The sequence below is a fragment of the Phragmites australis genome, chromosome 2, assembly GCF_958298935.1.
Source record: "Phragmites australis chromosome 2, lpPhrAust1.1, whole genome shotgun sequence".
Classification (NCBI taxonomy): Eukaryota; Viridiplantae; Streptophyta; class Magnoliopsida; order Poales; family Poaceae; genus Phragmites; species Phragmites australis.
In genome coordinates, this window is record NC_084922.1 from 8,896,907 (window position 1) to 8,918,723 (window position 21,817).

Here is a 21,817-nt window from a genome sequence, read left to right on the forward strand (position 1 = left end):
AGACATTCCCTACCCTTTTTCTATCATTTTCGGGCTTGAATCAGCCGTCATCTCATTTAGGCCCAAAATTAACCCTAGCTTGGATCCTATTCGTGGAATTTTCCAAATCGACCCAGTGAATGTTGTCCAAACTACCATAGAAGTATTCTACTAGTCTCGTAGGATGCTTTAGTGCCCTCTGTGGTTGAAAACCTCACTAGAGCCCTCGTCAACAACCTCACAAAGTGGCGTCAGTAGGCCCCAATGGTCTGACTGCCACTCAGGCTGGTCTGACCGTTGTATGTAGTCCGGAACATCCGGTTAAAACCCTATACATGGGGTTAGACCGCCACTAGGGCTGATTTGACCGCCATACGGTGGTCTGACCGTCAGCATGCTTGTGGTCTAACCGCCAGGCACCATTTCTCTCTACAACACTGTGGTCTGACCGCCAGCCTTCTCCGATCAGATCGCCATCTTCACAGATCATAGTGACCCTAGGTTCTCTTATCCAATGTTTAAACCTTTTATTGCCCAATCGTTCGAGCGTTCCTTTACAAATGTTTTCATAATCGTGCATTATACAAATTGTTTTGTAGCATTTCATCATGCTTATTGTGATGCATTCTTCTCTTTTAGTGATCGTCGAGCTGGAGTGTAACGAGTTTTCGCGGAAAAGGGTTTGACATTAATCCTGAATTGAAGAAAAGCAGCAAGGCAAGCATCTAAGCATGTTGCACCTTTTAGTTGAAATAATGTGGAGTCTAAAATGATGAGTTGTCGCTTATGTATGTTTGCATATTTAGCGAGCCGATGTCAAGCTTATATGGGTAGAACCTATGTGAGTGCATTACTCCTACCTTGAAATTGTTGAGTATCCATATCCTTGTAGCCTTGATAACATTGTTCATGTCTTACTTAAGAGTTATTCAAAATGCTTAGCAATGCTTAGGTCTTCAGTAGAAGTTGAACAATGGTTCAACCATTGTTCTCGAGCTTAGGGTTTACTTATTGTTTACAACCACAATGACAATGATGTGGGTTATATTAGAGGTGAGGATGAGGCAAGATTTGGGTGGTGCTAGGGGTATCTTCTGCACTGGAGGAGTTCATCGTTGTAGTTCGGGAGAGGAATCCGGATGTCATAGACCGCTTGCATCGTTAAGCATCGTCCGCCAGTACAATTGGCTTTAGCACTTTCTGTACTTACAGCATGTCGCATATGGGAACGATAAGCCGAATACCTTTGTAGCTATTGCCTTTTGGCCTGCGAGTCGATGGTGTCATAGGCATAATAGGCTTATAGGGGTATCTAGTTTGCTTCGGGAGTAGTTTTGCATGACCCATGTACCTATCGGTGCATGGTCAAATGGTTTGGGCTTATTGAGAAAGGTTGACATGAGTGCCCCCTTACATGGGCCTATGTGGACACGCAAGCCGAATGGTCCTTGAGTCATGTAGGTAAAGGAGTAACCCCTGCAGAGTGTGAAAATAGTTCAAATTATCGCGCTCTCGGTCCTGAGCATGTTTCTATTCATTTGCATCGATCGTAGAGTTATGAATGTGGGATGATATGGTGCGGTATGTTGGTATGGGTTTGAGATGGTTCAACTTACAATTATGTTCATGAGATGGTTTTATTTACATTTATATGCAAGTTGGTGGTTACAGGGTAAAAAGATATATGTGGTTAAGTATAGGTGTTCACGCATAGGTGTCAGGTTGCTTACGTATATGAATTTACTTAACCTTATGACCTACTCCTTCCTCATGACTCAATTGCATAATCCTTGGAGTCGGGTTATTATATGTACCGATTATGAATTAAGTATTGCGAGTACCTTCATACTCACGCTGCTTATTTTCTTTTCAGGTGGTTGTTAGGTGTCGGCTACTTTAACCCCTGGTCGGCTGCCTTGTGGGCAAATGGTGCCACCGGTGTTGTTTCTTTAGTTGTGTTTTCTGTTGTGATGTATATATGTTTATGCTAGATGAAACCTTGTCTTTGGTTAAATGGTTCAACTTGAAATCTCTTGAACCCTTGTATATTTGTAATGCTGTGATATTCATGTTGTTAAAGGTATATATGGGTAATAGCTTTTCCTAGGAGTTACCAACGCACACATACTGGGACTGCCGGAATTAGATTCGCTTTAATCATTAGTGTCTACGATTGTTGTGGTGAGATGTGGGTTAGCACCTGGTTCGTCGAAAGACGGGCGCGAGCTAGCTCTCATCTTATGAAATAATTGTCCTAATGATTAATTCGAATTTAATTTGGGGGGGGGGGGGGTCCTAACAAATTAGGGTTAGATATAGTTTAGAAATTAAATTATGTTTGTACACATATTTTAGCAATTAGATGTAGTATGTAGACATATGTTAGATACACTACACCACGGCACAAAATCAGCGACTCCAAATATGTCGCTAAAAGCTCCATCAGCGACTTAGGATCGGTTGGGAAAAAGTATTGCCGACAGATATTTTGGTCGTTTAAAGCCCGGTCGGGAAAAGTATTACCGACCGACTATTTTTTGCCGACCGACTGTTTGATGCTATAATCAAAGAAACGCCGACCGACACCTTTGCCGACCGACATACTATTGCCGACTAACTGCCTCTTTACCGACCGATTGTCCGATGAAAAAAATACTATTACCGACAGATAGTCCAACGTGAAGCATTCAAACATTTTAAAAATATCAAACCATGTACAGACTATGTATCTGTCGGTAATTAGTATTGCACATGTTACAACAATCAAATAAATTTGCAATTCCATGTCACCACAAGAATCTCAGATACAATTTCACCAAATATTCACAGTTGATAGTACAACATTCAAATAGGAAGTTCATAAGCCATACACTAGGTCACCACAATAATCATATACATTTTTCAACCAAAAGGTCACAGTTCACATATTCCATAGTACTACAGACAAGTATACATCGACTTCAATGATCCAAAATACATACTTGCATGTTGAAAATACTAAATGATAGCATTTTTTAACAGAAGCATTCTCAGATCTAAAGCTCATAACCCAGAAGCCACCAAATATGTCTGCCTGTGTACAGCTCAAATCTAACTTTGTACACCAAAAAGCCACCAAACATGCGTACAGCTCAAATCTGCTAGTTAGCACCGTCCAGCCCTGCCTGAAAAAATTTACCATTGAATCAGTTGCACATGATGATAGGTATCATATCATACTATATGCAACCAAATAATGCACATACAAAGACCATTGGCAGCATCCTTATTCTGAAATTAGCTATCACAAGTGAAATTGCAATGCGACAACACATAGCTCAAAATCAAGCATCCTTATACAGAGACCATTGGCAGCATCCTGCTTGCCACAATGTTTACAAGTAAAAGGCATTGCAATGCAACAAATAAGGCTCAGCTCACAGCCATCATACACAAAGCATTAATTCATGTCGTCATGAAGGAAGGAAAAGGCTCACAGCTCACAATAGTCCATAGCTCACATCCATGAAGCACAAAGAATAATTGCAGACAACATATTGTTAGCCAACAGTGGTATATAGTGTTTCACCATGTTCTTCCACACACAAAAACAAGGCTAAATCTAAACTGCAATATGAAGACAGAAAACATTACACATATTTTCCACATACATAGTTTCACTATGATCCTGATCTTTGCAGAATATAGAATCCCATGCTTCATTCAGTCTAAACACTTCGTTCAAAGCTAATAAACTGTTAGGTAAACAAAGATGTGCAGAATGTGCTTGTAAATGCCAACTTCCCAAAATAATTGAGGCAAAACGCGCTTCTAAATTGTGTCTCAAGTCCTAACTCTAATCAATTTCAATGAGCAAAACAGCATAATATTGTGCAAAAATCTGTTCATTTCCTGTAATGCATGGTGCACATACCAAAATGGGTCCAAAAGCACCCATGTTCACAAAATCCTTGTTAGGACAATTCAAAAATTCTCGGATCTCAACTATCCCTAATACAGTCTATAGGCATAATAACAAGTTTAATTGATTTCTTTTGGGTTGCTGGTCTTCAGGAATAGTTCAATTCAGCTCCCAGAATGGTTAGGGTGATTCAGTTCTACAATATCAGACCTAGTCTTTTGAGTTGCCAGAAATCCAAAGTGACTATGATACACTGCACATCACATACCATGATAATAATAGAAGTAAAAAGAAGAGTAGAACACAGTGCAAAAAAAGAGAGAGGAGGAAACGCTGGTACCAATCAAAGTATCCATGCTAACTGTATGTTTCTGCTTGTGGTTTTATTCTTTCCAATAGCGCCTCAGCTTCAATAAAACCCCCTAAGGGTCCCAAAGGTGTATATTTACCTTCTCTCCAACTGTTACATGAAGTGTTATGATAATTTTAGATGGGAAGTAAATGTCCTATTCTAAGCATCAGTCTCCCTATTGTCGAAAAAGGAAAGCATCAATCTCAAAACTCGAGTACCTAGGCATAAATGGTAGTGCCAGGCAGTGAAGATGAAGGTGATCAACACTATTAAATGGGGGCTGATGAAACCCAAACCTGTAAGATATGCCACACATATAAGAGTGTAGACAGTGATAATGTAGAATAAGTATCTTGTGTAAACAACATATTAATGTTGCCAGCATATGAGAGCTCTGGAGAAGACATACAAGTATACAACACAAACTGATCAAATATATTCCTTTTGATAATACTTGTGTTCCTCAGAATCAGGAGCATCTCGATTGAACAAATCTTTCCCCACCTTCACCATGTGACTGACTGAAAAGAACAAAAAGATGATGCAGCTCACACTTCACAAAGCAGTCCGGTTTGCATAACCATGCGTAAAGATATGCAGCAGCAAGCCAGGGTCATAAGAAGCAAGAAACAAGAGGGTACCCACCTAATTGGTGATCATCTTTGGTTCTCTCAAGGTTATTTACAGTTGGTATATGCGCAATGGGTATGGCAAGATAGAGCCTGCAAACATCGCTCGGCACAATAAATTAGAAAACAAATCTTCAAGCAAAGAAATTGGGCATATACAGGTGCAAGATCATTAGAAAAATAATGAGTCAATAGTTCCCTCTGGCAGTGAATGGAAGAACTGAATTCATCTTTGGTGCTAAGGCTAAATCATGGGCAAAATTGTATGTCAAAGGCTTATCAAAGACAGCCAGCAAAAAGAGCTCAACGCTTTATACAATCTTTGCATCAAGTAAATAATGGCAGCGTTACTAACTCTCCTCCTGTACTTTGGGTTGCAGCGAGGGTGGCAGGGCCTCCGTCCTCTCTCCTCCGTCCGCCATGGGCAGCGACAGCAGGGGCTCCGCCCGAGCCCAGCAGCAGGGATCTGCCCACTTCTTCAATCTGCCCCCCCCCCCCTCCTGTAGATCAAACTCCCTTGCTATACATAGGCGGCACCCAGGATCCGAGGTGGTCGGATTGAACTCGGATTCATTGAGATTTTTTATGGATTTCGCGGATAGGGATGGAGTTCGTGTGGAGATTGAATCTGGAGATCGATTTCACACGGGTTCAACTGATTTGCTTAGAGGTAGAGAGGGGAAGCACTCAGCTTGGGGGAGATAGAAGCGGCGGCTACACGGGGTTGCCGTCGGAGAAGGGGAAGACGGGGGGTTGTGACGGTGCCGTCGATGGCGCCCATCGGGTCCGTGTCCCCAGTGGTGGTCGTGGTGGCGGACGGGGAATGACGGGAAGCCGTAGGGCGGGGGGAAGCAGAACGGCCGCGGGAGAAGCGACGACGGTGGCGGCCACAGGTGGACGGAGGATGCACGGGATTGAGCTGCCAGCGACGATCTGTGGTGACTGGATTGGAGGAGAGGGGAGTGCAATGGCAGCGGCGTACTGGAGGCTGAGGATTTTGGGAGGCTTCGTGCGGGGGCTTTTGGGAAGGGGCTTTTGGTGTAACTGTTTGCCGCTGCTGGATTTCGGAGGCGCCTAAAATTTTCCCCCTCCCGCCTTGTCTAATCGCTGACCGATCATCGGATACTAAGTTTTTCCGACCGATGATTCAACATAAATTATATCAATTGCCGACTAACACTTCAACACTGAACGTTGAGATAATTACCGACCAATCGTTTCTCTGTAAATCTTGAATCATCGATCGACAATTTGTCGTTCACCTTTAACGACCAATGGCGTATCGGTGATGACCTACTTTTACCAACTGACGTGTGACGGTAATTTGGTACCGTGGTGTAGTGATATTAGATGTAGGATTTAGACATAGCTTAGTATAACTGATGTAGTAGATGTAGGACTTAGAGATGTTTGATGTAGCGAGGAGGATATTTTGTTGCAATGTAGATTAACAGTTGGGTTATATTTTTAATGAAAGTTGCATTATTGTAGATGTAGTTTGACATAATTTTGTATGCTCTAACCCAATAATGTTAGGGTTTTTCGTCGATGGTTGGCTGGTATGGCGAATAGGTGGTATTTTAGTATTTTGTGTCCAATACAATGGAATATTATATGGTCTAAAAGGGGTAGTAATGTCCGTATTTGAGTCAATGGACAAGGATATCTCTAGATCTATGCATAAGAGTATCGGATACTTCTACACCTAGTTGATGCAGGGTTTCGAAATGGACTCTGATGTTCAAAAGATTACTATTAGTATTGTGGGTAACCGTATAAAAGATGATATGTACTGAGAAGTGTATCAGCTCAGGGAAGATCAAGTCTGGAGGATGTATATGCAGGATGTTGTGCAAAGAGGTTAGCCACCTATGTTGCTTGTGCAATGGAAGAATAATGAGGCTGTTTGAGAGATGTAGGGTGAGGGTACACAGAGGAGGGTGATGAGGAAGAGTATGATGAAGATGAGGGTATGATGATGTCAATCTGTATGCTGCACATTCATCAAATTATCCAACTAAACCGACCAGTGAGGTAGACGAGTGGGAACGAATCCCTTCTACAATTGAACAGATGGAGAGGGATGATCTTGAGGCTGACGAATCTCCTGAGTATGACTTGTCGGGTGATGAAGATAATGCTCATGTTCTTGCAGACTAGAATAATCCTAACTTTAACAACCTTGTGGTGAATGAGAAAAATCATGTGTCCTGGGAGTATATGCAGAATGAGGTGACGGAGGGTGCTAGGTATCCTACCAGTCAGGCCATGAAGTATGCTGTGACTCAATGGGATTTAAGGAGAAGTGGGTTGAATATTGAGAGGCATCGATCGTGGTGAACCACACTTGTACGATGGACAAACTTGAGCCCAACCACATGAACATCACCTCAGCCTTTGTCGCTAATGTGATGTACGCTCAGATTGTGAACAACCTGAACTATGAACCAAGGTTCATAATGAGACAAACTGAGGATGAGTACAAGTACACTATCATCTACAACAAGGTATGGAGGGCAAAGAGAAAGGCAATTGAGATGAGGTTCACGACCAACAAAGTGTCATATGACAATCTTCTATAATTGCTGCAAACCATTGCTCGAATGAACCCGAAAATGTATTACGACATTGAGAAGTACCCATTAGTACTCTAACCTGGTAAGTATGTCCTGAAGCAATACTTCTTCGCGTTAGGACCATGTATCAAAGCTTTCGAGCATTGTTGACATATCCTCTGCATCAACAGTGCTTTCTTTACCGACATGTATAAAGGATAGATCATGAATGCTATTTGTGAGGATTGGTAACGTGTTAAAAGGAGGTGAATTAGGACACTTAGAATCTATTCGGCTCCAAAAACTATACAAAATAAACATATATCAATTTCTATCTAAATGTGCTCTAGGTTTATCTAGTGTGTCTACTCTACCGTTCAAAATATATCGCAACCTATCTAGGAAGTTGAGTCCAGTTCAAGGAACAAACCAATCTCTTCTACGTGTTGAGCCCAGGAAACATTCCCAACACATAGTGACTTCATTGATGATAATCATTACAATATCTATACCTTATTCGATAAAATGTCTTAAACAAGACCTTCAAAGGTAAAAGAACCAAATAAAATAACAGCGGATCCTAAGCGTAGTCTTCATCTTTATCGATAACTCCACAGGAAAATTCGACGGAGAACACCTCCCTAGAATGCACCTTCCACGAAGTCTTCTAATTCTTTCTCAACTAAGTGTTTGATTATAGCAAGTGTGAACACATGTCGTACTCAACAAGTTATGTGGAAGATAATATGCATATAAAGGCTTTAACAAGAATAAGGTTGATACAACTCTTTTGAATAAAACATTATTTATTTCAAAAGCAATTGAAAAGCAATAGTAATTAAATAAATGGTTGTAAACCAACCACCTCAAGATTCCATCCATCCTGACTAACTTACCACCTCAACCAAGGTTCTAACCACCAAGGTTGAATACCTAACACCTCAATCATGGCTCCCACCTCCAAGGTTGAACCATTGACAAACCACCTCAACCATGATTTCCATCATCGTGACTGACCCACACCTTAACTATGGTTCCCACCGCCACAGTTGACCACACTAACTAAACCATCAAGTTATAATCATGGTAGGTTTTCTATGCCGCTCATGACCATGAGCACGGCTAAATATTCAGTTTTAACTCTGTAGAGATTGTACTTTGCCCACAAGTCATGATTTCATCACCCGCAAGCCGGTGACTAAGTCTCTTTTTTGCAGTGTCAGCCAAGCACATTATACACTACCTAAGGTGTGTTGCTAGGAGATCACTACAAAACCTTTACAATGCCCCTCTTAGCACATATCTACCCACTAAGGTTTCACCGCCACGTGATTCCACCTCAACAACGAAAGCCCCCTCTTGCGCCTTTCAGATCCTAAGACATTACATCCATTCACCGCTCTTCTGTCTGGTCTACACTATGCTAAGAGTAGCAAATTAATTGGCTAGGGCCATCTCATACTAGGATTGTGGTAGTACTAGGAACACATCAAGGTCACCCTACGAACCGGTCCTTAGATTTGATCAAGACTACCACTTTCCCAACCATACATCTCATCATACCACCTGCTCAATCCCTATGCCATGTTGCTATAAAAATTATTCCGTCATATTTTATCATTGTTGCATAAGACCATTATCAAGTTCGTGGAACGATTATCATGATTACCATCCAAAGCAAAGCTAAGCATCATCTACTCATCTATAACCCAAAACCATACTATTGCGACAAGAATGATAAGGGAAAACTAGAGTAAAGGCCCCCCCCCCTCTTAGGATTCCTAATAAATTATTAGCATGCATGTTTACAAAACAAAATATTTGTAAAACTGAGATAAAAATGATCAAGAATACAACTTGCCTTCATTGAACTCAGTTGGGTCTTCAAAATCTTGAACTTGCAAACCTTCTAGCTCCTCCTGAACGTTGGCGTCTACTCGCAACATACGCGGATAAAAAGAACACATAAATACCAAGGTCCAAAAAGAACCATACATCGCACAACAAACATCATCATCACAAGATTACACTGTTTCGGATAATTCGCTGAAAGAACGGGTCAAAATGGAGCTACAGTTGACATGTTATGATTTTATAAAGATTAAAATAGAGCTAAAAAGATTAACTAAAGATGAAATTATGTTGTTAGGAATTTTCTAGAATTTTGCCAAAGCCATCTATAAGTTTTTGGGACATTTCTGGAGTTTTTATTTATTTATTTATATTATAAAACTATTTAAAGCTATTAAAAAAATTAAATATACCTATAAAACATTACTAAACCAAAAATCAATTTCCTAATTATTTTTGTTTTCTAGAATTATTTTTATACTGAAAACCTATTTATTGCGTAATATTTACTATTTATGATGTCGGCAAAACAGATAAAATAATTAAAAAGAAAAACAAAAGCAAATTTGGCTGCTAACGCTAACGTGGTTTGACACATAAGCAAAAATGCTGATGTGGCTGGGTGACTGGGCAAGTGAGGTGGTAGACCGGCTCACTGGGTTTATGTAAGTCACGTGTCGCGCTCAAGTTGGCTGGCGAAGGGGTATAAGGGGGTTATAATCTGCACTATTGGCTTCGGATCATATGGTTGTCATGTCTTGGCGCTCAGCTCCGGTGGAACAGAGGATGGTGGTGTCTCTACCACGGTGATGCAAGACTGAAAACTCATCGGAACGACGCTCTGATGCTCCAACTACTCCGGCGAGCAACGGAGAAGGATTGGGGAAGTACGGGGATCATACCTAGGGGATATGTCGACGTCGGAGAGGCTCCAGGGAGGCGGGAGATGGCACACGGTGGCTTGAAGCTTCAGTTCCCGACAGCGATGAGCTCTAGCAACGATTTTGTCTTGGCGAGTTGGGCAAAAGCTTCGGGATGATCTGGGGAGGCTCTAGGATCGCATATATATAGGATTTGAAAAGGGGTGGTGGTGGCAGCTCAAACTTGAATCTGATGATTCAACCATGCTTGGGACTCTATCTCTTCGGCAAAAACTCACACATAGCACCTGGATTCTTTCCCCTTTTGATCCATTGCTCGCTTCTAACTCTATCTCGCGAATTTGGTTTGGATTTTAGGCGACCGGCGGACTCCCATGTGTGTTCATCTCAGATTTTGCTTGGGCTTGGGCAAAAACAGTGCAAGCTTGAGCTTCTAGATGCTGGGGGTGAACTCGTTTGGCGGTTGAGTGCTTGCTCTCCAGATCGGACACGACAACGGCGAAGCGTGCGTGCGATGGTGCTGGCTGCTGTTGCTGCGCTGCGCTGAGCTGAAGCAGAGAGGGAGAGAAGAGAAGAGAGAGTGGGCTGGGCCAACTTGGTTGAATGAGCTGAGAGAGAAGAGAGAAAGAGAGGAGGTGAGAGCTGGGCTTTGGGTCTAAAACATTCAAAAGCTTTTCTCCCCTTTTTTAATCATATATATATACATGTATTGTTATACTTATACAGCGTATATACCACATATATATAGGCTCACCTAAACAAGCAATCGAGCAAGCAATCAAATATATACACATATATACACCAAAAACTTATTTAGCTTAGAAAATATCTACACATATATACACTCCGGCTCAAGTTGGCGGTAAGTCACCAAGACTCCAAGGGACTGGCGTACCACCCGGTATAAGCTATGATCACTCCTTAATCCACTCTTTAGGTAGCAATCACCTAGCAACACTCTCTCTATGCCTATAAGCATTAATCACTCACTAATTGTTTGTTTAATTACCTTGAATGATCACATTAAGCACTATGGTGGTTTGGATGTCTTCTCAGGTGTACAAGGACTTTTCTGAACTCCAGCAACCTCAAATGATCGAGTGGATGGGTATTTATAGCCTCAAATTCGTTAACTAGTCTTTTCCCAACAGCTCAGAAAACTTTTAACACCGGATGATCCGGTGACAACAGTAGTACTAACACCGGATCATCCAATGAGTATAACCTCAGCAACTAGCTATTGGAACTCCACTCAAAGCCTATGTAAGACCGGACCTTCCAGTGTACCTTCAACTCCATCGCCGGACCACCCGGCGTGTTGTCTTGAGCCTGACCGAGCCACTTTATTCTTCTCTGCATAAAAATACTCCGATGTGATCCTCCAAAGTACACACATATATCACCGGACCATCCAGTGAGTTGATCTTCAGTCTTGAACATTTGAATCCTTCTCTGCAGGAAATACTCTGGTGCAATATTTCGGTGAGTACATCTCCAATCACCGGACCTTCCAGTGTGTTGATCTTCAACTGCCTTCTTCTAGAAATGCTCCGGTATGTACTGCTTCATTGAGCTTCGGATCATCCGGTGAGGCTATCCTCACCCTCTGTTAGAAATATTTTGACGTGTTCACCAGTTCATCATTGGACCTTCCGGTGAGTGTAATTTTCTTGAACTCCACTGATAAAAATACTCTAGTGTACACTCAGGCCTAACAGCGAACTATCTGGTGCGGCTAACAGCCTCTAGACATATGCTCCAGTGAGTGCAAACTTCTCTGTATCGGACCATCTGGTGAGACAAATCATCCTGAGAATTTTTCAATTCAATCAAATTTTGTCCCGGCTACAGTTGCTTCTTCATGTATTGTATCTATGAGACCTACTAACATATATTCTTGACAACATGTTAGTAGGACTCAATAACTATGTTGTCATTAATCACCAAAATCATAATTATGACCTAATATGATCATTTTCACTACAATATCCACTTTTGTGATTTATAACAACACAACCAAAGCAAGTGATAAATAATAAATGATACTAATTGTAAAGAGTATAGAGTCTTACCACATTGCTTGGATGCATGTTCTTACCACAAAGGGGCATCATGGAGGTTCATAGGAGTCTGTGGCTGACGAAAATTAGTTTTGCCCTGAGTAACCATGGTATGGTTGTTCGTGATAGGAGGAATCAGAACTGCTGAAGTGGAAGTGGGGAGACGTTGTGGCGCAGTAGGTGCAAGCATGGCCTGCACAAGCACCATAGCGGGCGCAGCTTGCCCAGGTGCAGCCTACAATGGTGTGGCATGCATAGGTGCGGCCTGCAACAGCGCCCTCGTCGGAGGAGCGACTGGGGACAGGGTGATGTCACATGCCGCACTGGCAGCAACCTACAGCCCAAAGCTGACAGGGGCAGCAGGGCAGGCCGACGTAGGCCTAGCATTGCCCGTTGGACTTTAGCTAGCCACAACCTACGAAGGAGAGCCAGTAGGGGCAACAGAGTTCCGTGTTGGACCATCCCAATCTAAGCGTGCAAGAGGTGGCAGTGAGGGACTCTCACCAGGGGAACAGGCCGGACCTGTAGGGGATGCCGGGGGGCAGCTCCGCTGGCAACAACTTGTGGTGTGAGACCAACAGGGGCAACAGGGCTAGCGCCATGCAGTGTACCTGCAGAGAAGTGAAAACTAGCAGGTTGCATGGGCATCAAACTCCGAGAGGAAGTAAAAGTTGGAGGAAGGAGAAGTGGAGTTTGATGTGGGAAAAGGAAAAGACGACTCATAAAAGGTAATGTGTCGGGAGATAATGACACGGCTTGAGGAGAGGTCAAAACAGCGATACCCTTTATGATTTGCCAAATAGCCAAGGAACATGCAAAGTGTTGAGCGAGGGGACAGCTTATGGGGGGTGGCAGAGAGGTTGGGGTAACAATAAGGAGCGAATAATGTTATTGATCGATGGAATGATGCACATAGCTCTGTCGTTTTGCGGAGAGGTGTAAGGGCATGACATGCGAAGAATTACACCATGTGTGAGAAAAAAAGACGGGAGCTAGAATTATCAAATTCACGACCATCACATTGTATACCATTAATGGAGGATCCAAATTGAGTGGCAACGAAGGAAAAGAAATGAGACAAAGTGGGGAACATGTCAAATTTCAGCTGAAGGGCAAACATCCACAAAAAATGAGAATGGTCATCTAGAATTACGAGATAGTACTTGTAGCTAGGGACACTAACAACAGGAGATTTCCAAATATCACAATGTATTAAATCAAACGCTTTAGATGCATGAGACGAGGAGCTAGCAAAGGGTAGACATGTATGGCGACCAAGCTGACAGGCATGGCATAAAGAGTCTAGCTCACTTTTATTACAAGAGAATGGCAGCAGTGCTTGCTAATTTTGAAAAAGCCTCATGACCTAGATGACCGATACGACGATGCTGAATAATGAAAGAGGTAGTGCCGACAGTGAGTGCAAGAGGATTAAACACCACTGGCCAAAGTGGATAGAGCTGCCCAGAGCTATTGCACCTGGCAATCATGTTCTTGGAGTGAAGGTCCTTCACAGAAATGCCAAAGGGATCAAACTCAACATAGCAGTCATTGTGAAGTGTAAATTGGCAAACGAAGATCAAATTTTTAATTATGTGAGGAGACATAAGAACATTACACAAGTGAAGTGGACGGTGGGTAGCATGAAAAGAGGTGGCACTGGTGGATGTGACAGGAAGTAAAGAGTCGTTGCCAACAATAATGTTGGAGGGAGTAGAGAAAGAGGGAGGGTGAGAAGCAGAGAGATTACCAACGTCCGAGGTCATATGGGATGTGGCACCTGAATCAAAGTACTAGTCCATGTTGGCTGGGGGAGTTAGCATCATCGTATTAAATGAATTAGCCAGAGCTTGCTGATCCCAACCAGAGCCTAAGGGAGACGACCAGTCCTGCGTGGCGTTGTAGCCACCAAGGATCGGCTGCATGGTAGCAGGAGCGGCGGTGCCCCAGCGACCACAAAGGCCTGCTACGACAACTGCTGGGCCGTGGTACGGGCATGTTGGTGTTGTGGAGGACGAGGCCCAAGGAGTCTAGGAGCCTGGTAGGCATTAGGTGGGCTGGACCAGACCTAAAAGGTCCTAGTCTAGGGATTGTAGAGGGTTGGCTAGCCCATGTGGCCACCAGACCTGCCAGAGGAAGTGCCACCACTGCTAGATGTGTTGGACGCGTCATTTCGACGCCCTCGCTGACGGTTGCAATTGCTGTTGCGGGAACCAGAGTTGCTGTTGGAGGAGTTGCCACCGGAGGAGGCGTTGTTGTTGCCATGTGAACCGACACTAGAGCTGCTGGTTTGGGCTCCACCAGGAGCGTTGGATAAGTGGGTGCCGCCAGTGCCCCTGGTTGGAGCGCCGGTGATGAAGGTGTTGGACGTCAAGGACGACTTGTGGGGCATAGTGAGTTGCTCCAGGAGCAAATCAACATGAACCTCAAAGAACGTCAAGAATGACTTCTGGTGCTTGAAGAGTTCTGTCATGTAGGAGAACTTTTTGTTGAGGCCACAGAGAACGTTGAGGATGAGGGTAAGATCATGCACCATTTCATCGAGGTCACCGAGAGCGTCGATTATGCCCTTCAGCTTGTGACAATAGTATGTGATGGACAAGTCCCCTTAGACGAAATTGCAAAATGCGACATCGAGGTAAAGCGCACGGGTTTCTTTGTTCTCGAGGAACTGCTCGAGGCAAAGCCACACTGAACATGCGGTGGCTTCGCGGTTCATGATGAGCTTAAGGAGGTCAGAGGGGATGGTCACGTAGATCCATGAAAGGACGGTGTGGTCGAGCCGCACCCATTCTTCATCATCGGGAGCACCATCATCGGAGAGGACATGATCGTCGAGGGCATATTTGCCGAGCATGTTGAGGAGGAGGTTGGACCACTTGCCATAGTTGGAAGAGTCCGCGTCGAGCACAATCGGCAAAAGGGTCTTGATCGTCAAGATAGCGATGGCCTACGCATGGAGCATGGTGCGCGCGTTGGCAAGAACGAGGGCGCGATCATGCTAGATGCGTTCATCCGCCGTGTACTGGGTGTTGAGGTTAGCGCGCTCAGCCGCCTCACGTTGGGCGCGGTCGTCCGCTTCGTGACGTGTGTGTTCCACATCATCGACTGTCATTGTTGATCGAAAGGAGGGGAGGGGTGGCGTCACCAGAGGAGGGGAGGCCAGGGTTAGATGCGGAAGCAAGCCAGGCGTGGGAAACACCGGTCTGATAGCATGAAAGCATGGATAAGTTAGGTAATCACACAATAGATTGATTGGACAATAAATGGTTACGTATATAGGCTCATGCTTTCCATATCTCAACAACCGGCTTATAGAATAGAATCCAAGAGATTAGGAAGGGGATGCCCAACACAATACGTGCGATGTACGATGAACAAACATGCATGGCATGTATACACGCATAGTCTATCAGAAGACAGTGCGACCGTTAGGGTGCACGATGTGGCAAGCGACGAAGAGGGGGTTGAATGGCGGTGGTGAGGGCACGGTTCTCCATGACCATCGCTTCTGGCACAAGGGGCTGGGGCGCGCAGCACCTTGATTTGGCGCGGCTTGAGGTACCTAGCTCTGTTGCACTCCAGGCTGTAGATCCAATCGCCGCTGACCGTCACGAGGGTATGGCAGTACGAGAGCGCGTCACCCTGCAGCTAAGGGGTTACGACGAGGCCCGACGTGGCGATGTCGAAGGTGGGGATGCCCATGCTGGATGAGCGCTGCATGGTGAGGATCCTAGTTCCGAGGGCCATAAAGAATGTTGCTTGTCTGTGCTCGGCATTCACGCAGAACAAAGGTGGGTCGGGCAGGAGCTCTGGCTCCTTGGAATCCAGGTCGACGGCGGCGTCGAAGCTGTCGACGTCAATATTGCGGATTATGTACCCCTACTCCTAGTCCTCCAGCACCAGGTGCACAATACGGATTTTCCTATTTGTTGATGTAGAAAGATTTGTTGATAATATATATTAGCACCATAATAAATTTTTCAAAAATAATCTATGATCACTACGCTCTTTGATTAAACGGGCTCTGTTCTACATGAAACCATATAATGTGTGATATCTAGGTAGCAAAGGCACGCATTTGCTAGCAAACATATATGCTCACTCACCTCCAAAAACTTGGAAAAACTACAATGCAACGGTGTTTTCTACATTGGATAAAACCATAAATACGTCTCATGTTATATCGAAGCTCGATCTCAGATTTCCGAGGTAACCAATGACAATATAATGGCATCGTTAACCATGGTTCATTTTTACATGTAGATAGCAGATTGGTAAAGCAGACACCTAGCTTTATGCTCTGACAGAGTGGTAGAGCACCAATAAGGCAAGTAAAAAATGTGGCCAACAATAGTATGGGGACCCACTCTAACAAGTGGTGGATCCAAAACCACTAAGTATGATATCTTCCTCTTCCATACCTAAAAAATAAAGGAGTGGTTTGGGGCTCCTAGTGCGCATGGGTGGTTTTGAGTCCCCTTTCGCTCCCACAATGGATCAACCCTAGTCCCTAGCATCAATAGTAACAATGATGTTTGTTGCAAAAGGGCAAATGGCGTGCAATGAGCTATGAAGCACACCCACACTGGATAACTCCATTCACACTATACTATTCATAATCGTTAGAGCAGTCGTCTCTACTATTATTTATGGCACTGTGATTATCATCTTCCCTAGCCGTTCCTTTCCATGGGATCAAGGGGCCAAAGAGAATTGGCTCATATGACCCATCAATAATGGATTACATTAGATTCTCATGACACAAGTAAAAACATAAATAAAGTGCTAAAAGTAAAGAGAGAAAATACAAACAAATAAAGAGAATTTCTTTTTCTTTGTCCAAAGATCAAGGCACTCCCTGGCCACAAAGAGATCCCTTTGTCCACCACTTTTGATCTTGGCCTTGGCTTTTGCACCTTTTCCACCAACCTTCCTCTTTCTAGGGACTCTCCCTCCTATATCATTCCATAACCCCACTCCAAATTGGCAATTCCAACCCTCTGCTTGAACGCATCAGGAAAGGAGGCGGCTAGCTAGACACGCGGACGTGAATCAACGAGAAAAAGAGGAGAGGCGGCGGCGGCGGCAGCAACAGGGAGCAAAATAAGAGGGAATCTAAGACAGAGATCAGAGGGGGCGAAGCATGGATAGCTCGACCTCGAGGACGAGTCTGAATTGCATCAGCCTGGCTGACCCGGACATCCAGAAATCTGTCGCGCTCCTCAAGCAGGTCCTCGGTTTCTTTTCTTGATATAATCTCAATTTTCAGTTGTTTGAATTGCAGAAAGCTCGGAACTTCCTTTCTTGAGAATTATGATCACGGTTAAATCGTTCGTCTTCTTTGGTTATTCATCCATATAGGAAGGCACAAATTTCATCGAAGCATGTTTCTAGGTTTTCTTTCTTTTGTTTAGCGGGCAGGAATCTGCTTGTTATAATAGATGTTTCTTTTGTCGCTGTTAGTGCACAAGTTCAGCAAAAACATGGACTTAGCCCTGTTCGAAATATTATACTAGTAATGTTTAATTGAACTATCATTAATCAACTGTTGCTTTCACCTCGTACGTTGTCTAATTGTGCCTTCAAATTTGCTGCATTCGGAAACCAAGGTGGAGTATCAGCGGTACTTGGATAAATTATTTGTATTAGTATACATCTTCAACTAGAATCCTTGATTATGCCAAGAGGACCATTTGCCTCTAAGAACCGAGTTTTATATGAAATGCAAGTTACAATTTTTGCATGCTAAATAGGTAAAACGTAAGAGCGTTATATGACATGCATCAACTTGTAATATCGTATTCCCAGTTTTCGGATTAGAAAGTCAAAGTACACCGTGTTCTAGATTTTCAGTTTCCAACACTTGCTTTAGTTTCTGTTTGTGGTGACATAAGTCCCTCCCTACAACTCATGAATTAGTTCATTTGTGCCATAATGTGTTGCCTTTTGACTGGCTATAATTTAGTATCCGGCCACTGAAATCCAGTATGCATCAATGTATTTTATTATAATTGGCCGATGTGGGAAGAATCTATTCCATTTTCTTTTTGGCTTCTTGTTAAATTATAGTTTGCATGTATAGCAGCTGAACGTTCAAGTGTTACATATCTCTGCTGTTTCCGAATCTTCTAATAGTTGTGCATCATCTTGTTTGCTAAACGAATGTTTTCTTCTTCTTCTTCTTTGGCAGGCATGCCTGGATTCAGGCTTCTTCTATGTGGTGGATCATGGGATAAGCCAGGAGTTCATGGATGAGGTTTTTGACCAGAGCAAGAAGTTCTTTGACCTGCCCCACAGTGACAAAATGACGCTTCTCCGGGACGAGAAGAATAGAGGGTATACTCCCATGCTAGATGAAATTCTTGATCCAGAAAATCAAGTGAATGGTAATCCATTAACTACCATTTGTGGCTACACTGAAATTTGCTTTTTATGGGCCATCAACAAGTTATAGGCTGGTTGCACTGCAAGTGTTGAGTAGCTCTGCAGTTTTGGAACCATGCTCTTGGGATGAAAATCTGGACAGGTTATCATGCTGTTGTGGCTGGAGTAATTTCAAAAGAGCAGGTTAAACTACGAAGTACTTCTACATAGGCAGCTGTATTGAATCACACTTCAATCTGAATATCCTTGGTTTGTGTATTGTATCATTTTCAGTTCCAGATTGTGCACTCTTACCATCGGTACTTCTGATCTGTTCCAGGTGACTACAAGGAAGGTTATTATATAGGAGTTGAGGTTCCTGTAGATGATCCACAAGCAAACAGACCATTTTATGGTCCAAATCAGTGGCCTTCAGAAGGTAAGTTGTTTCCCTTTTTCATACACAATTTACCAAAACCCCTCTTCTAAAACTGAATTAGCAATGGATAACAAAGCCTAATGTTTGATAGGTTCCAGTCTATCCTATGCTTGAAACTTGGTGCGTAAAGAACAGTAGATTCTTTAGTTCAACTCGTTTATGTTAAGTGTTTACCACCTATGGATAAATCCTTCTTTGCATATATAAGCGCTATAAGGGTGTCATCACTTTTAAGCCTATCTTTCCTTTGATGTTTATTATTTTTATGATAATCATGCATTACATTGTCTTTACATGCTTGACATTAACTTCTCCTATCGTTCTTTCAGAAGTATTGCCCAAATGGAGAGAGGTGATGGAGCAATATCACTCGGAGGCATTGTGAGTTTATTGCACCTTGAATACAGTAATGAAGATACTTCTTTTGTATAGAAGCGCATCTTTTATGATAGTGACTTCAAAATTTTAAGAATGTCAAAGTGAGCAAGGATGATCCATAAGATTGAAAGTAAACTTAATTCCCACGTTTTTTTTTTTTTTTGGAAGTAGCACAATGAACATCTGGTAAGCCTGACGTTACACTAGAAAGCTTCTAAATATTAAATAAAATCTTTTTGATATGTGCTCATCTTTAATCCATTGAAATTTGGTTATGAAGATTTATTTCTTCAATCAGAGTTTATACTGTTCTGATTTGATCAACGTTGTGAGGATTTCAGGAGAGTGGCAAAATCAGTTTCAAGAATCATTGCTCTTGCTTTGAACCTAGATGTGGACTTCTTTGATAGACCTGAAATGCTTGGCGAGCCTATAGCCACACTAAGGCTTTTGCACTATGAAGGTGGACAAAAGACAGGTCATGCCTTCATGTCAAATGATATTTATCCACAAGAAACATGACGAATTTTATTGTTTGATGTTCTTTTATCATCAGGTCAAGTGTCAAATCCTGCAAAGGGTGTTTATGGAGCGGGTGCCCATTCAGACTATGGACTGATAACTCTCCTAGCAACCGATGATGTAGTTGGGCTCCAAGTAATACTCCTTGAAACAATACTTCTCTTATATTTCTCTTGGCTTTGTTTCAAACTGGGATTTGCCCTCTGAATTCTGCAGATATGTAAGGATAGGAATGCTCAGCCTCAAGTATGGGAATATGTGGCTCCTGTGAAAGGGTAAACCTGTTAATTTAATTACTTAGATGTATGTCTCATTCTGGCTGCATGTCTGGGAGGTGAAGGCATGAATGAAATTCATCCTGTTAATCGTAACTCTTAAGTTGTTCCATACTGAATGTTGGTGAAGATCCTCACATGTTTGACCTTGATTTTTCAGAGGCTTTATCGTCAATCTTGGTGATATGCTCGAAAGGTGGAGTAACTGCATTTTCAGGTAGGCCAATCTATATTAGCACAGTAGCATGTTTGTACTTCTTATTGCTGGCATCTGGATACTATTATTATTTGCTTATTATTGGGAGGATTATTAGTGTTGGTTCTGCACCAAGCTGTCTGTTTGAGGAAGAAAATAGATAAAAAAAACATTTTCTTATCTCTTATGATCCGCTTGTTGCTGGTTTTTTTATGCTGCATTACAATTGATTCTGACACTTGTAGGTCGACCTTACATCGAGTGGTCCTAGATGGACGAGAACGCTACTCGGTAAGTTTCTTCTGTTATGTAAATCTATCAAGATCATGAACTGGCATATCTGAATGAGCTGAAACTAGTGCGGAAGGAAAAGGAGGAGGATTGTATTATTTATGCATACTGTAACCTACCATTCTCCTCGAAAAAGAACAAGGAAAAAGAAAACCACAAGCCCTTAAGTTGTTCCTATTTCAGTTACAGCGGATTCCATCCAATTTGATCATTGTATTTCCCCCCTTGCTTGGAACAGATAGCCTACTTCGTGGAGCCAAGCCACGACTGTGTAGTCGAGTGCCTGCCGACCTGCAAATCCGAAACAAATCCTCCAAAGTAAGTTCCAGTTCCTCCAGCCAGTTAAAGTTGTCATCTGCAATTTATCATCACAACTAGAACACATAAGTCCCAAGGAGTTTAAACGCTTGTAATTGCATTGTCTGTTCAGGTTCCCTCCAATCACATGCTCTGCGTACCTGTCCCAGCGCTACAAGGACACACATGCAGATCTGAGCTCCTACAGCAACAACAAGGCCTGAAAGATGCCCTACGTTATTGTCACCTCTTCTGTTTTGCCCTTTCAGCCATCAAGTATGGTAATGTACCAGTATCACTGTATCAGTATAAGCATAGTAGTTCTATAGATGCCATTCTTCATGAATCATGAAGAGAGGAATTGTCTTCTTTGTGCATGTGTAGAGAATTTCGAGCTTATCCCTGTCGTTGTCGAGTTCTTCCCTGATCCCTCTGCCTTTTTTGCAATAGCTTTCGATGTGATGGCAGTAGCCAGTAGGCATCGTGATAATTCTCGCCTCTGCATCTGTTTGGTTTGGTGCAGCGGTGCCATTTGTTGTGGCGGAAACTTGTCCCGCCCACGTGGTGCACCATGCGCCAATACTTTGTGAGCCGCGTGATGTCACGGTCCTGGTAGGAATCAGCTTCATCCAACAATTTCACGCGATCATGCTTTGCTCGAAAAAGAAATGGCAAAGTCGCCGCGACGTAGTTTATGGCTGTGGACGGCGAGGCTGGTTTCATGTTGAAGTAGAGCTCCATTATTTCATAGTCTAGCTGGGACTGGGAGCATATGCAGCCATACATTTTGGAACCACAGGCGAACACCGGCAGCAACAAGTTACTTCTGCCGGAGGCCTGAATCA

General features: G+C 43.1%; 1 protein-coding gene and 1 long non-coding RNA gene across 8 annotated transcripts; one reads left to right on the forward strand and one right to left on the reverse strand.

The window, feature by feature from the left end:
* Positions 1-2,770: 2,770 nt before the first annotated feature.
* LOC133898300 (uncharacterized) lies at positions 2,771-5,839 on the reverse strand. Of its 3 annotated transcripts, none has more exons than XR_009906223.1 (5): positions 4,878-5,839; positions 4,642-4,753; positions 4,451-4,528; positions 4,221-4,340; positions 2,771-3,139 (listed from the first exon to the last, which is right to left on the reverse strand). It is a non-coding gene; the product is annotated as an uncharacterized LOC133898300 (long non-coding RNA). The 3 variants fall into 3 exon arrangements; XR_009906222.1 differs by having other exon boundaries at positions 2,771-3,143; XR_009906224.1 differs by lacking the exon at positions 4,221-4,340 and having other exon boundaries at positions 2,771-3,143.
* Positions 5,840-17,071: 11,232 nt separating this feature from the next.
* Positions 17,072-21,368, forward strand: LOC133898318 (2-oxoglutarate-Fe(II) type oxidoreductase hxnY-like). Of its 5 annotated transcripts, none has more exons than XM_062338972.1 (12): positions 17,072-17,441; positions 18,402-18,547; positions 18,660-18,778; positions 18,915-19,013; positions 19,343-19,394; positions 19,733-19,869; positions 19,948-20,048; positions 20,130-20,188; positions 20,349-20,405; positions 20,630-20,675; positions 20,914-20,993; positions 21,106-21,368. In XM_062338972.1, the coding sequence occupies exons 1-12, from the start codon at positions 17,355-17,357 to the stop codon at positions 21,194-21,196; spliced, it is 1,074 nt and encodes a 357-aa protein (XP_062194956.1). In that variant the 5' UTR covers positions 17,072-17,354; the 3' UTR covers positions 21,197-21,368. The 5 variants fall into 5 exon arrangements, with proteins under 5 accessions (XP_062194956.1, XP_062194964.1, XP_062194973.1 ...); XM_062338980.1 differs by having other exon boundaries at positions 18,666-18,778; XM_062338989.1 differs by having other exon boundaries at positions 17,074-17,441; positions 19,733-19,854.
* The last annotated feature ends 449 nt before the right edge of the window (positions 21,369-21,817 follow it).

Coding starts and splice junctions, on each gene's coding strand:
- LOC133898318 (XM_062338972.1), top strand. CDS start 17,355: ATGGATAGCTCGACCTCGAGGACGAGTCTGAATTGCATCAGCCTGGCT. Junction 20,049..20,129: donor ATGATGTAGTTGGGCTCCAA/GTAATACTCCTT, acceptor TGAATTCTGCAG/ATATGTAAGGATAGGAATGC. Junction 20,189..20,348: donor TATGTGGCTCCTGTGAAAGG/GTAAACCTGTTA, acceptor TTGATTTTTCAG/AGGCTTTATCGTCAATCTTG.